We start from the raw sequence: 15,192 nt of genomic DNA, 5'->3' as shown, positions 1-15,192 counted from the left end.
CTTCACTGTTGTGTCCTTTCTGATATGCAGCCAATAAGGCAGTAAACCTTCAATTTTGTATGTGTCTGATGTGCAACAACAATCTTGAATAGCGATAGCACATCCATATTCAAGTGATTTGGCATGTGACTCAACATGTCAAATCGCATGCCTAAAATTGGCAGCCATTGCCGTTAATAGCACTGTCTGAATCAGCCCGGGCCACTTTGTGGTGCTGCACGGATTACCAATGGCAGTATGTGTACTACCCCTGGCACAGGTTCAATTTTGTATTTTCCAACAAAATCAGGACCATCCGTCATCACTGCTGCCTTTCTGATAAGCAACCAATAAGGCAGTAATACAGGACCCACAGACAGACCTCAATCTTGTATATCTCTGATGTGCAATAATATAACAGCTCTGAATAGAGATAGCACATCCATATTGAAGTGATTTGGCATGCAACTCAACATGTCAAAATCGCATGCCTAAAATCGGCAGCCATTGCTGTTAATAGCGCTGTCTGAATCAGCACGTCACTTTGTGGTGCTGCACCGATTACCAATGGCAGTATGTGTACTACCCATGGCACAGGTTCAATTTGTATTTTCCAACAAAACCAGGACCATCCATCTTCACTGCTACCTTTCTGATAAACAACCAATAAGGCAGTAATACAGGACCCACAGACAAACTTCAATCGTGTATATCTCTAATGTGCAACAATCTAACAATTCTGAATAGAGATAGCACATCCATATTGAAGCGATTTGGCATGCGACTCACATGTCAAATCGCATGCCTAAAATCGGCAGCTATTGCCGTTAATAGCACTGTCTGAATCAGCACGACGCCACCTTGTGGTGCTGTACCGATTACCAAAGGCAGTATATGTACTACCCCTGCCATCAATCTTTCCTGCTGCCTTTCTGATAAGCAACCAATCAGGCAGTAATACAGGACACAAAAACCCCACAGACAGACCCCAATCTTGCGTAGGTCTGATGTGCAGCAATATAACAATTATGAGCAGAAATGTCATCACCAGACTCAATGATGTGCGTTTCTGGCGTGCGGCACAAAACCAGAAAGTACAGACCACCTTCCCTGTTGTATTTTCTGATCTGTAGCCAAACAAAGCAGTACCTTTAGGATATAAAGGACACCCAACAAGCTTCAGCAGAGATGTCACAACTCTCAATGTGTACTTTAGTTGTGCTAAACACCCCAGCAAGGACAAACCTTCACTACTGAGGTCTACTGGTGAGCAGCCAAGAAGGAGTCATGGTGTATCCCTTTATGAAATAACCAAACAGGAGCAAATTATTTCATAGGCATAGCCTGGGCTGTAGATACTAATCCTTCACCACCAGTAAAGGAACCAATCCTAAAATGGTTGGACACCTTACTATAGTAGCTGTTGTCCTACCTTACCTCCATAGATGGAGCAAACGCTAACCAGCTCATACACGGGTGGGGCTGATCAGTAACTAAAGTCTCAATGCGCCCAGCCCTAGAGACCAAAAAAAGGGTGGTTACCAATTTAGCCTGGAGGTAAATAGCCACCTGCAGCCCTTAAAGAAGCAATTATATAGCCATCTAGTTCTTGCATATGTTTGCACAGAAAATCCTTAATCAAAGGATATAGGAAAAACGATTTATGGTAAAACGCTTTTAGATCTGTCACTGAGTGGACTGTAGCCCAAACCAACAAAAAGGTTTTTCTTACCCCCTGCATTAAAATATAACCACAATGTAAGAGTGGAGTGGGAGGTTGGAGCTTATGAAAAGTTACCCATAGCAAGCAACCCCCCAAAAGGAAAAAGGAGGATCTGTCACAAGGGAACCCCTACTGTGCCACACAGAAGCTTGGTCCCTGCCACATTGTTGAAAGTTAGGTCAGCTTTTAAGCATCTTGGAGCAACTTTAAGCAGATTCCTAGCAGCTGGGCTAATAGGGCCAGATAACCTAGTGCACCTGCTGAGCAAGGGAGTTTACTCCTGAGCATAGGAGACTCAAGTGATCGCTGGAGGACGAATCCGGAGTACCGCTCAGGATTTGGGACCCTTCCAGGATTCTTTTGTCGTGGACCAAGAGCAGCTGTAACCTTACTGTACCTAACGGTGCAAGCTCGTATGACTCACCGCCAACGGCCTGTGAGTCCACCACGTCCGGTAAGGGCATTTTACATTACTTTTCTGCCTGGTCGAGTATTGGAAGAGTCCATCGGAGATAGGAATAGATGCTACTGTGATATTTACATCTATGCTCCAGGATTTCTCTGCTTGATTTTATGAACTGTCCAATTACCCAGGGACTTGTCATTTATCCCCACCCCATTTCACACTATATATGCTTGTGTTTGATCTGAGGGTTTTGGATTATTTTTATGTGTACACATAATTCACATTGTTTATTACACATGATTTGTTGCTAGCAATGTTTTCCTTAGAACATTGGATCTCCCAACTGGTCCACTGTTTTTTTCTGTGAGGTCTAGCAGGACCTAACATCTGATATACACATAGGTGTGCTACATGATACACGTTATATGGTTGTTAATTGGCACACTATAGCGCTACACTTTTTCTCTTTTCATTGATTTTTTACAATTAGTCTAATTGGTGGTGTTGGCTACTTGTTGTTTATTTGGTTGGCGCAGCAGATCTTTCTTGCTTTATTTTAATACAGAGGACGGTACAGAAATTCACAGACTATAACATTGATGACCCAGCATTCTTCTTACATGCATCAAATATTCCCACAAAAAGTCTGTGATCCGACATATCCTGGACGCAGCTAAAGCCTGCATCCCATTACAATGGAAGTCCCCAATTCCACCAACCCTAGATCTATGGATCAAAAAGTAGAAGAAATAAAAAAAAAAAAAAAAAAACCTCATTTATACTGCACAAAACAGACAGGAAAAATGTTCCAAAACATGGCAGTTGTGGAACATGTTCATATACTCAAGCGAGAGCCAGGCTCTACGTGAAACCTCATCAGCTCATTGAACATCCACATGGCAAATTCAATTACTAAACTCTGTATACAGGATAGATAGTATCAGTTGCACCTTAGCAACTACTCCAATTACTCCATGATCGCAGGGAACATTCCTCTCACCCCCCCATCCCACTCTTCTCCTTTCACGCTCTTCCTAGTCTTAGGACACTTCTATAACTCTTGGGAAAAAAGGGAGGTAGCTCATGGGACCGCACTAACTTAACTCACCACAACTCAGGAAACACATGAGTTTTCCACCAAAGTGAAAAGCTTCCTGTCATTAACATACACACCCCAACGGTAACCCCAGTAATGTTGCACAGTAAATGAGAATGATCTTTGACAACCATAATTGTACATACCAAGATGTATACATTTACCTTTTAATAACTATGCTAATTGTAACATAGGTGTTTTATGCAACTCTGTTCGAAGATCTACTGTATTATATCAGTCCATGTGGACCCCCTTGCCTGTTCTAAATTTAAAAAAAAAAAAAAAAAAAAAAGCCCCACTATACATGTGCTCAAACATTTTAGCAACTTTGTCTTTAAATTCTACTTTAACGCCCAAAAGCAAAATTACAACTTAAAGTGGATGTAAACCCAATGTCATCCTTTCTAAACTACTGCCATAGGGGTTGTCTAAGGATATACATGCCTCCTGCATGTATCCTTACATGTCAAATGTCTCCCCTATGTTATGAGACAGAAAAAAACTGCAGATTCTGTGGGTGGGTCTGTTGTCTGGAGCACGGTGGGTGGAGTCATGATGTCAGCAGACTCCCCGCCCACCTCTACACTCCCCTTGTCAATATAAGACAGGAAAGTAACCACATGACTTCAGCATGCCAAATCATGCTGAGGTGTGGAACAGCCAATCCTTGCAGAGCTGCTGAAGAAAGGAGTGGGGGAGGGAATTAAAAAATAATGCATGTCTTAGGCCCCCTTTCACACGATCGGACCGTTCAGGTCCGCCTGTCAGTTTCGACGGCGGACTTGAACAAGCGCATCATGTTAGCCTATGGAGCGATGGATGTCAGCAGAGACCTGTCCGCTGACATCCAACCCCGTCCGATCCGCTAAAAGCAGACGGATGGCTCTGCATCCAGGTCCGTCACTGGCAGATCAGATGAGATCTGATGAAAACTGACATGCTGTCAGTTTTCATCCAATTCCTCCATAGGTGGCAGCAGCAGCGCCTGACAAGCCCCTCCCCGCTCAGTGAGCAGAGGGACCTGTCATCCACCAGCTCAGCGGAGATCAAGGGACAGATCTCCTGCTGAGCCGGCGGACCAAAGTGGGCTCCGTAGAAACGGAGTCCGCCTCATGTGAAAGGGGCTTTAGGCTAGTGCATGAGATATGTAAATCGTGTCACTCACAGCAAGGGGGAGGATTTGACAAAGTTTCCGTTTGTCAAGAATTCTCACTGAATAAAAAGATTGCTCAGAGATGGATTAACTCTGTGGCAAGACTGGGCTCAACTGATAGGAAATCTTATACTCTACAGTATAAGAACACTTTTTTCAGGTTTACATCCACTTTAAGCCTCTCACATGGGCAGACCAATTAGATTCACCTGTCAGTTTTTTTTGGTCAAGCCCAATCAAACCATCCAGCAGATTGGATGACAGTCAGATGTAAACAGTCTGTTTACAACCAATCACCCACAGAATTAAGTGGGCTGTGTATACTCTGCATAAGCAGAGCACAAACAGACCTGCTAAGCAGAAAAATCCAGTTGAGCAGGGGGTCCACCATTGTGAGAGTCCTTACTGATACTTTGATGTGGTGGCTATATTACTTTTCCTTATGCCCTTGAAGGACACTTTACCTTAACCCTTTCATGTCCAAGCCTGACATTTGTTGCTTACAAGTTAAAATCCATATTTTTTGTTAGAAAATCATTTAGAACCCCAAACATTTTACCTGAAAATAAAGACAATTGTTGCAATATTTGATGTCACTGTATTTGTGCAGCGGTCTTTCAAATGCAATTTTGAGGAAGGGGGTCACCCCCAACACTTTCATAAAAAAAAAATTCCCCCAAAGAGACTTTTATACTGTCACAAGGACCCCATATACCTCCTTTGCACTTAAGTATTCAGATTGCCAAAAAATGTTGTTTAGGCCGCATGTGCGTACAGTCAGCACTAAGGTTAGTCAGACATGAGAAAACCTTAGATGTAACGGTATTTCTATGAGTCTCAGGACAGCGCCGGGTACCGTTTGTCCAGGTGCTGTCCTGAAAGACTGGCAGGGGAAGGGAAAGCTCATTCTCCCCACACTTGCTGTTAGAACTTGAATAGTTTCCTGTGAATAAATGCCAGAGCCAGCCATTGTGACTGATTGCTTCTCTCTAAGGCTGGGTTCACACTGCTGCAGTGCGAATTTAGCGCGATTTTGATCCGGTTGCGTTGCGAATTTGCATTGCAAATTCTTTGTGTTCTTGCGATTCTATGCCAAATTTTACAATCTATGGAGCTGAATTCGCATCGCACACGGATCAAACTCGGACAGGACCCTTTTTTTACGATTGTTAGATTCGCAACGCATTGATGTGAACGGCACTCGTGGAAAAAGATGTTATTAAAATGACTTGCGAATTTGAGCGATCTCAGCGGCTCAAATTCGCAGCAGTGTGAACCTAGCCTCAATGAGCTGCAAGGGCACTGGTGAGCATCTTCAGTCCATTGATCTTCCTGCTCTCAGGCAAATGCTTGTCCATACAATGTACAGGCAGATAAGTAGCTAGCAGGTGCTCCTGCAGACTCTTAAATGAGCATGCAGAGCATTGTACCCATAACACGCAATGAAAATAAGTGCATTATTTTCTTCAAAGAAAAACCTTCAGCACCACTAAACATGGTAAATATTTCTCCTTCATATGCACTTATATTACCAAAACTGGTAACCTGCTGATGGCAAAAGAACCCCCTTCAAATTAAGATTAAAACACCCCCCCCCCCCCCAAAAAAAGTCCTGTCACTGGGCAGTTTATATCACACAGCATCCCTGTAAAGTTGCCATTGACCTTCACAATTTAACAGGTTCAGGGGATAGTTTATTTAAGTAGTTGACCCTAAAACCACACTGCACCACAACAATAAAGGTGCACACCTGTGGCATCTTGCCAATAAAAATAGTTTTGTATTACATGAGATCACAATGTCCATTTTATTTTCATAGGCTGTAGGCACTTCAGAGAGAATGAATTGGCTTCTTAGAGTGCCGTACAGCTACAGCATTCAGCAGCTAGATGAGAGGAAGCCTGTAGTTGCAATCCATTCCTAGAACTGTAGCAGACTAGTCCACTTGTGTGCAAACAACTAGTGTGGCAACAGGCACAGTTGTAGTTTAAACATGCACTAGGAAGGAATGCACAAATCATTAACTAGAGTGGAGTATGATCATTTTTATTTGGACTAAATGACAAAAGTTTTAAAATAATGTCTCCACTCCAATAATTTAGGTTTGAAATAAATGAAGCTCGATGATAACAGTCCAGTTTGAGTCGGTCATAAGACTAATCCTGGTGTGGTATGAATGGAAATCAGCAGCAGTTGGTTGCATCAAACGATCCAAATGGTTACTAGATAAAAAAAAAAAAAAAAAAACATTAAACAATGCTAAGAATTACACCAGCTCCCAAGTTCATATAACAAATTCCATAGGACAACAAAACTGGTAAAGCATAGTGTACTCCTCTATTCAAACTGCTCAAGCTACAGAGTCTGCTAGACAGAAAGCGCGAGGAGGTTTCTATAGCATCTTAGTGCAAACCATAAGGCAATAGAAAGCGGTTTATGGTCTATCAATAGATGCAATGCTTTGGGCAGTAGTAAAGAACTGATTTCATATATTGCAGGAGTCCAGCTGCAATCATTTTCCATGTTCCAACTCAGTAAGTATACACATTTAAACATCCCAGTGTAAGCATTGTTACTGGGAACCTGCACACTATGTTCTAAGTGAAGTGTAAGCCACTGTACATAAAGGCAGGTGATCCCCCAGCACACAAGCCACTGTTGACCAGACCTTATAACCAGAACCTGGATTTCAGCTTATGACTCCAGGCCCCGTTGCATCTAAAAATGTAGGTTCCATGCACACGGGGGGGAAAAAAAAAAAAAAAAAAAAAAAAAAAAAAGCAAAAGCCAAAACCCACACAGCATCGGGTGATATTATGTTAATACCCCATCCTTCTCTGATTAGTACTCCCAACACACATTTTGTTTAGAAGTCAGTACACTATGCAAGGCACAACCCACAAAGCCTCATCCCAGGAATCAGCCACCACAGAGCAATTTGTAGAGCTGAATGGAGCACAAGTGTGGAGACAAAGTCCATTTCCACAAAAAAGTGCATCCCTCTGTAGGACTTGCAGTGTTATGTGCCTTGCTATGGGTGCATATAAAGAGGGTCTATATCCCTCACTGCCACAGCATATTAGTGGCAGCACAGTGCCGTAAAAAGAACTCCTGGCTACAAGTGAACACATGTGTAAACATGCCCTTAGAGAAAGCATGAGGATTCAAGTAATATCAGTCCTAACTACTTGCCCTCTGAACCACAATAACTGCTTCATAAAAATATCACTTTCCAGTGGACACACAAGACAGTAAAAATTAGGAGCATCAACATACACATTTTTCAAGTTCCAGGCCATCTAAGAAGAAAGTCATGAAGGGGGTTATACCATCCTCACGGTAGTCCAAAAAGCCCACCATACCCTCTGGGTCCATTGACTCTCCTGTAAAAAACTAAAAAGAGTAGCTTAGTCAGCATTTTGCTACAATAGATAAACATCAACTTTACAATCCATCTGTTAACACACCTGCAGGTTTTTGAAGTTTCCAAGAATTTCTTTGATTTTTTCTGCTGCTCCAGTCATGAAAGGCTGCACTCTTGCAGGTTTATTCTTTTCTAGATGACTTTTAATGCTAAGAAAAAAAAAACAAACAAAAAAAAAAAAAACACATCACTTAAAATTGGTTTAATAGGAGAAAACCTCCGACAAAAAAAAAAAAAAAAAAAGTCAATTTTCACAGCCAAAGTTTTGATAAACCAATAATTGAAACTGTTGAGATTAGGAAAGCATCTCAATTTAGCTTATTAAACAGGACTATAGCGCAAAAAATAAAAGGGCTGCAGCATTGAAGTGCAGCTATGCTTCTAATGCTTAGCTCCCCATGCAAAGGTCCTACAATTACCCAATGAGCATACCAGTTAAGTGCACCTCATGCAGCTTCCAGTGATGTGGCAATAATGCTGCACTGCTCCCAAATTTACAGAGGAGTTGATAATCAGGCAAGCTGTACTTCAACTACAATGGGATAAAAATGCTGCAGGGAATGTGGCTATCCACATGGTTATGAGTCTGTAGCTTGCCAATCAGCACCTAGCCACTGCTCATTGTGAGCTGCGGTGTCTAGGGAGGCAGCGCATGACAAAGATTTGGTTCACTCCAGTGAAGCTAACTTTACAAGATGTCCCATAGTAACCATTTTCAACTTTAGATGTACTAAACATCAGAGTGGGTGGGCAGGGTGACTTCTGTGCCGAGGTAGAGATCAAAACAGTGGAGTTAAAGTTGAGCTTCATTTTGGATAGGGAATGATTAGAGGGTTAGTTAAATTACAGAAAGCAATCTGAAATCTCTGCAAAAGGGACAAAAATAAACAAAACTCAGTAGTGTTTGAAAGCAATAGGGTTTTTATTGTCCATGCCTTTGTGGTCTGCCAACACCTGCTCCCACTTTAGAGACAGAATGCGTACAATCTCCAATGGAGCAACATACCAGATTTCACTGCATCCATAAAAGCCGTTTTAAACCCAAAACAAATTGGGGATATATTGCAGTTTACCAATACTTCAGCTGCATTCACACTTTGTTCGAAATGTGGGCAGATTTGCCAGGAACCTGCCTGTGATTTGAAAGCACCGATATGTGAATGACAAATTGCAGGATTTGCATTTGAGATGTCTTTCATTTGAATGGCACCTCGAGTTATGGTGCGGGTCCAGCATGATAAATCATGCTGCAGTTGCGGCAACCCACATTGTAGGAAGCATATTGCCCCAAAAAAGTTCAGGAGCTACTTTTTGGGCGACATTCTTCCTGTGATTGCAGCACGATTCATCACAGCAGACTGGCACTGCGATCTGAGGTGTCATTAAAATTAACAGAATCTCAAATGCAAACACCATGATTTGTCACACCGGAGCTTTCTGCCCGCGATTCAAAACGTTTAAGTGTGAATGCAGCCTTAAATGGTGAGTACACTCGTTTCCCCCTTTTAGGGTTTACTTTATTTTCACCTAGGGATTTGGCTAGCATCTCTTGTCTTTGCTCCAGATGAGGAGCAACTGAGACTTTTGGACAGCAGCACTCAATATGGGGTGAGGGTAATCCTATATGCACTAGCACATTAAAATGGACCAACAAATTAAATCCAAACTCCAACTGTTAAGCACTTCCCATCCAGGCAAATTCTAGCACCAATTGTTACACTTTTACAGGTACTCAACACCACTTTGCCCATCGCTCACCTCAAAGATGGGAAGTCATTGTACAAGGAAAGTGTGCAAACATTTAAGGCTTTGAGGGTCTTGACTGTCCAGTGTGAAGAGCTAGTTGATTGCTGCTCATGGTCTTATCACAATCACTATAACCCTAAAACATTCAACTCCACAAGACATATGGATGTGTCACTTACGCTTTCATATAGTCTTTAATATATCGTTTGAATGCATCCTTTGTGAAGCCAGTTTCCTGAAGTTTATGGTTCATCACAATGTCAACTCCTGATACTGAGACACCGTCACCCCCCTCATCCAGGGCTTCAGCAGATGCGTTTCCACCAATAAGAGCGTCATCAATGTCACCTTCTCTTCGAGTGATGGTCTAAATAAAAATGTGTCGCCTCATTAGTTCTGGAACACTTCACTTACTACCAAAGTACACATCTATATGGAAGAGTTAAAACTTGTACTGCCAATGACTCCTGCTAATGGGCTTCAGAGTAGGTTCACATGTATGCAGGTGCAGGACTGCAAGTTGCACACTCACAACCCACACACTGCTGTTGGCAGACATTTCTTAATGCATTCCCATGCACTGGAAACCACAATTAATTTCCTGTGCTGGAAAGTGAATAGCAATATGCAGTTTCCTTGCACGTCCAAATTTCAGAAAAAGGCACAGAGACCCTTTCTGTGCATTTCTAGAAGGTACAGCAGCCAAAACACAAATTCAGCCACAAAGAAACTGAAATAGTGTGAACCCAGACTTAGATGACATGGAACCAGCTCCATTCACACCTAGACATGTTCTAGTACATGAATGCAGCCTTGAAATCAGTAAATTTAACACATTGTACCCATTTAGCGAAGCGTCTTAGAGATGGGCCACTCAGCTTCTAAGAACTCACCTTTCCTTCAACTTCAATACACAGCCCATTGCAGACTTCTTTTGTTGGGTAGATGTCTGAGAACATTTCATCATCTAAAATAAAGACACAAATCTTGTTTAGATGACTGTTTGAATAAGTTATGCCAACCCTAAAGCACACATTTATGTATACCACAACTTATTTGCACTCTTTTGGTCTGTTAACTAAAACAAAAAAAGTTATACAAAATGCAAAATATCAGTTGATCATGAAGATCTGTCTGCACACATCTGCTATCTCTAGATGTCACACCTACCCCCTTCTAGTTTATGGGCTAGAGATTAGGGCCCATGTTGTATAGAGTGCATTTCAGATCTTGTATTTCTGTACTTGCACTGTAAGGTCTATGTTCGGGTACAAAAGTTCAACAAGTCTTTTTTTTAAGACATTACCTTCCTGTACCTTGGGCAACACCAGGAAAAAGTGGTCACATGTACAGAAAGCCACAGCTGTGGTAAAAAGGGTTAGAACATTTCATGTTACAAGAACCCCACAATCATTTATTGCAGTCAATTTTCAAATACTCCAAACTGCCACCAACATACCTGCAAAATCGATATTCTGTGTATTGAGATGCATGCTCTATTGTGGGAAGGCAGCAAGTGCAGTCAGAGCAGGGGAATTTGGTGCACACTATGCATCTTGTTACTTTCTACCTAAAGGGTCAACTGCACAACTTATGCCAATTCCACTTGTCAACCCTTTATTTAGGAAAGCAAAAATTAAAATCTGTAGTTTTATTTTGTGGCCCAAATGGAGGTATTCCCCTACTCACTTCCTGACCTGAGGACTGTACAAGGAGGGCAAAAAAAAAAAAAAAAAAAAAAAAAAAAAGCTTTAAACAAAGGATCCTGCTCCTTTAACCACTGCAATACCAGGCACTTATCCCCCCCAACAACTTTCAGCGCTGTCATCATAAGCAAAAAAAACTAAATTTGAAAAAAGTCTTATCCTTCACTGATGGGCCATAAGCTGCACTGACAGGCACTAAGGCAGCGCCGATGGATTGCACGGGCAGGCATTATTAATGGGCACTGATTGGCAAATCCGTGGTGGTCTAAGGTGGCATACCTGTTGGGGTTTCCTTCTGGGCATCCCTTGTGGTCCTGGGTGGTCTTGGAGCGCTGATAATCAGCACAGACCACAACCCCCCCCCCCCCCATATCATCCCCCCACCCCCCAGTCAGGAGAGCCCCTGATCAGCTCTACTCACATCTAAGATGCAAATGAGGAAAAGCCAATAAATGGCTATTTGTTTACATCGTGATTGGATAGCTGATCACATAGTAAAGAGCTCTTTACTGAGATTGGTGATGCAGTGGGTCAGACACCACTGGACATCATGACACCCAGTCAGGATAACTGAACCACTTCCCGGCCGTCATTCTGCTATAGGCCAGGCAGGAAGTGGTTAAAGCATGTTATACAGCACAGTGCTTGTGCCATGTCTTTTGCCCCCCCCATAATGCCTGAAATACCTTGCCGATACTGACAGTTTCTGCCCTCTAAACTGACCATGGTGTATCATGGCAGCTGAGCATGAAACCCTGGTCAGTTTGTGTGCCAGTGTCCTCACACCCCCCCTGCTGTGTCAGGGCCTGAGGATATGCCCCCTGGTATGTATGCATACACTGTATATACCTTGTGAGCGCTGATCAGCAGTCATGTGACGTGCTGCCTTTCTCCTCCCCTCCAGACTAGTCAGCGGAGGAATCTCGGCCCCTTCTGCAAAGACGTGGGTTAACAAACCCTTTAACTGAGCAGGAAATTCTAATCCTTCTCTCTGCTTTACAAAAAAAAAAAAAAAGCTTTTCCTGTGACCCACTTAAGTTCATCACTTCCTGTCCAGACAGAAGACAAAGACAATCTCCCCAACAGGAACAGACAGCAATAAAATTACTGCTGTGCTAATCCCGCTGCACTCGAAAAAACAAAAAAACACTGCAGCTCTGACCAAAGATGAATGAAGCCTGACTGGAAAACTCCTAGGATGCTGCTAAGAAGACTAGGCATTACTGCACCTTCACAGGAGTAAACCCTTTCTCTGATTCAAGCCCCCTCACGCTTGCTCCCCAATGCAGCAGCTCTGAGCCTAGTGTGGGAACAGCAACACTAGGCATTGCTTACCAAAGTTCTAGCAACATTCTGGGAGTTTTCCAGTCAGGTCTCATGAGGTACATAAACAGCATAAAAGCTGCAGTTTGCATTTGTCTACAAGAGCCTTTTATTTTCATAGGCAGTTTTAAAAAGCGCTTTAAAGAGGAGCTCTGGGACCCCCCAAAAATACACTGTTGTGGCCAGGTTATTAGGGCACTTACCTGTCCATGAATCCAGTGGCTGTCCTCACCTGAGTCGATAGCCAACTACCACCTTGACCAAGGGAAACCTTGCAGCTGCACAGGAGTCAACAGTGGCCAGAGGTTGCCCTCTTGGCCACCTGGGCGTATTGGGATCATGGCAGAAACATTGCAATTCTGCCTGCAATCTCAAAAAAGCACTACACTCACAAAAAGCAGGGTCGGGTACCATTAAAGGCATCCAAAAGCGCAGTGCAGTTCCGCCAAACAAGTCACATTGCGTAAAGCTCAACCAAAAGGCAAGGCAAAACTGCACCCCATTGTAGGTGTCATTGAATGGAACAATACCTGAACATGGGTTTTGAAACAATTCTGCAAATTCCCAAACACCTAGAAGTGAATGGGGCGTTGCTGCTCCAGCTCTTCATATAGCAGGTCCGATCTATACAAAACATGAGTGAGCGCTCTACGATAAGACCCAGTATTTACAAATGCACAGCCAGCCCCACCCTCAGGCCTGCAGTGGTCATACTGAGATCCTGCAGTCAAGCCTTGTCCCTGAATGCCACCCTGAGGAGGAGAAAGTAGCCACGCCCAGCCAACGCCTAACCCAATGAGTAGACGTTGGGGCGGGCCCTTCATTCTTTCTACAAGAGCTCCGGTTATCCGGTCACGTGGTACAGGCACTCCGCTCCCCCAAACTTTTCCTAAAGCTTAGTAAACAGCAGCTCCTACGTCATCACAAACTTCTCCACTGTTCTCGCCCCACCCCTTCTAATCTGCCTGGTGACGCCCCTCCCCCCAGCAGCCGCAGTTTCCCGCCCAGGATGACGCATAAAGAGAAGTCCGCCGCATGCAGTCTTCCTCCACACAGACGGCGGGACCGGCCCCAAGCAGTAAATGTTACAATACGCGTCCGACCTGTACTAGGCTCCCATAAGGCCTCGTGTACGGGCGACATAGAAAATGGCGCCGTCTATGCGGCCAAACCTCAGCACGCGCCTTCCCCCCCCCCTCCACAAATGGAATGTCCCGGCCCCTCTAGAGCTGAAAGGAATGTACGGAGGGGATAGGCCGCGCGCGCCTTCTAGAGCACGAGGCCAGACTACACGCTTCGCACACATTACCGTAATCTAACCAATAGCGGCGCCCAATATCTCCCGGGGAACGGCTACTTACTGCTGATGACACACTTGTAGATGATCATGGTGACGGTGAACTGGGAGTCGGCGTCCCGGAGCGACGAACGGGAGCTTCAGCTCCGGCTAAGGGTGGGGAGTAAAAAGGAACGAGTCAGCGCCTCGCTTGCTTCATATAGGGGCGGCGCGGCCCCATGACGTAGTGTGGGCATGCGCAGTGAGGAGGGTTGAGGGACGCAGCGTGCACTTTTGGCTCCGCCCTATTGCGCTATACGCCGGGACTATTTTTTCACCCGGAGCGCCATCTGGTGGACAGATTGAAGACAGCTACCTTTGACTTTCATGGGCTCGTTCGCCATAGGGTTGCACTTTGAAGAGTGATTCATGTTTAGATCGCTCCACAGAGAGCATTTAGCAGGCAACAAGGCCAAGGAGGCGTCCTATTGCCTGCCCACAGGGGTGCCAACTGTCAGTAAATTTACAGTTTGTAGAAGTCTGTGATTTTTACAGCTGCCAGTTAATAGGGTTGTCCCGATACCACTTTTTCAGGACCGTGTCAATACATTTATGTTCTTTTAAACCCTTTCTGGAATGCATAAACCAATATCTATAGATACCAATGTAAGTATAAACAGAAAAATATATATATACAGATTTATGCAATCATAGGGTCCCTGTTCATGATTTCTATTGTGTACTTACTATGTTTATGTTATATATACCATTTCCCATATAGATAATTCTGTTGCAAATCCTACAATCACCCCTGAAGAAGGAGGCATAAGTAACTCCGAAACGCGTCGGGTACTAATGTATTGGTATCACTAGTTTTGTATCTATGGAACTGCATTCCTTGTTTTTAATTACGTGATTGTGTGATATTCACTCGATGATTTTTTGTAATAAACTGTTATTTACTTCATATACTTTTCTAAATGTTTTCTTAAATGTGCCTTTAAAGTCCACTAGGGGAATTTCCTTTGTTTCAAATTTGAATTTAGGATGTGGCACAATTAGCAGATAACTGGTCGATCAAACCTTTTGCTCTATAATCGAATACAATTGCATTATTATATTCACAATTTTTTATATAAGAATAGTATATCCCACCACCACTATTTAACTGCAGCCAGTAATATTATGGTTTAGTACAGTTACCGTATGATAAAATTTGGATAGCACAGCATTATATTGGTATAAAACTTTTTAACCACTTCCCACCCGGCCACTGCACATAAACGGCCAGGTGGGCGCTCTCTCCCTCTGAGTGGACGTTCAAGAACGTCCCTCCGAAGGAGGCGGATCGTGCACGCAT

At 43.4% G+C, this 15,192-nt stretch overlaps 1 protein-coding gene and 1 non-coding gene across 2 annotated transcripts; both read right to left on the bottom strand.

Annotated features, from left to right (window-relative positions):
- Nucleotides 1–6,029: 6,029 nt before the first annotated feature.
- TPT1 (tumor protein, translationally-controlled 1) lies at nt 6,030–14,073 on the bottom strand. Its single transcript, XM_073614163.1, has 6 exons — nt 13,918–14,073; nt 10,421–10,494; nt 9,707–9,894; nt 7,825–7,930; nt 7,634–7,750; nt 6,030–6,579 (listed from the first exon to the last, which is right to left on the bottom strand). Exons 1-6 carry the CDS (start codon nt 13,943–13,945, stop codon nt 6,577–6,579), a joined length of 516 nt encoding a protein of 171 aa, XP_073470264.1. The 5' UTR covers nt 13,946–14,073; the 3' UTR covers nt 6,030–6,576.
- LOC141130735 (small nucleolar RNA SNORA31) lies at nt 6,683–6,814 on the bottom strand. The gene has a single exon (XR_012242498.1). It is a non-coding gene; the product is annotated as a small nucleolar RNA SNORA31 (small nucleolar RNA).
- Nucleotides 14,074–15,192: the final 1,119 nt, after the last annotated feature.

This window comes from Aquarana catesbeiana, linkage group LG02 (genome assembly GCF_042186555.1).
Source record: "Aquarana catesbeiana isolate 2022-GZ linkage group LG02, ASM4218655v1, whole genome shotgun sequence".
In the NCBI taxonomy this organism is placed as follows: Eukaryota; Metazoa; Chordata; class Amphibia; order Anura; family Ranidae; genus Aquarana; species Aquarana catesbeiana.
The sequence above is the reverse complement of the archived record's forward strand: the minus strand, read 5'-3'. Positions and strand labels throughout refer to the sequence as shown.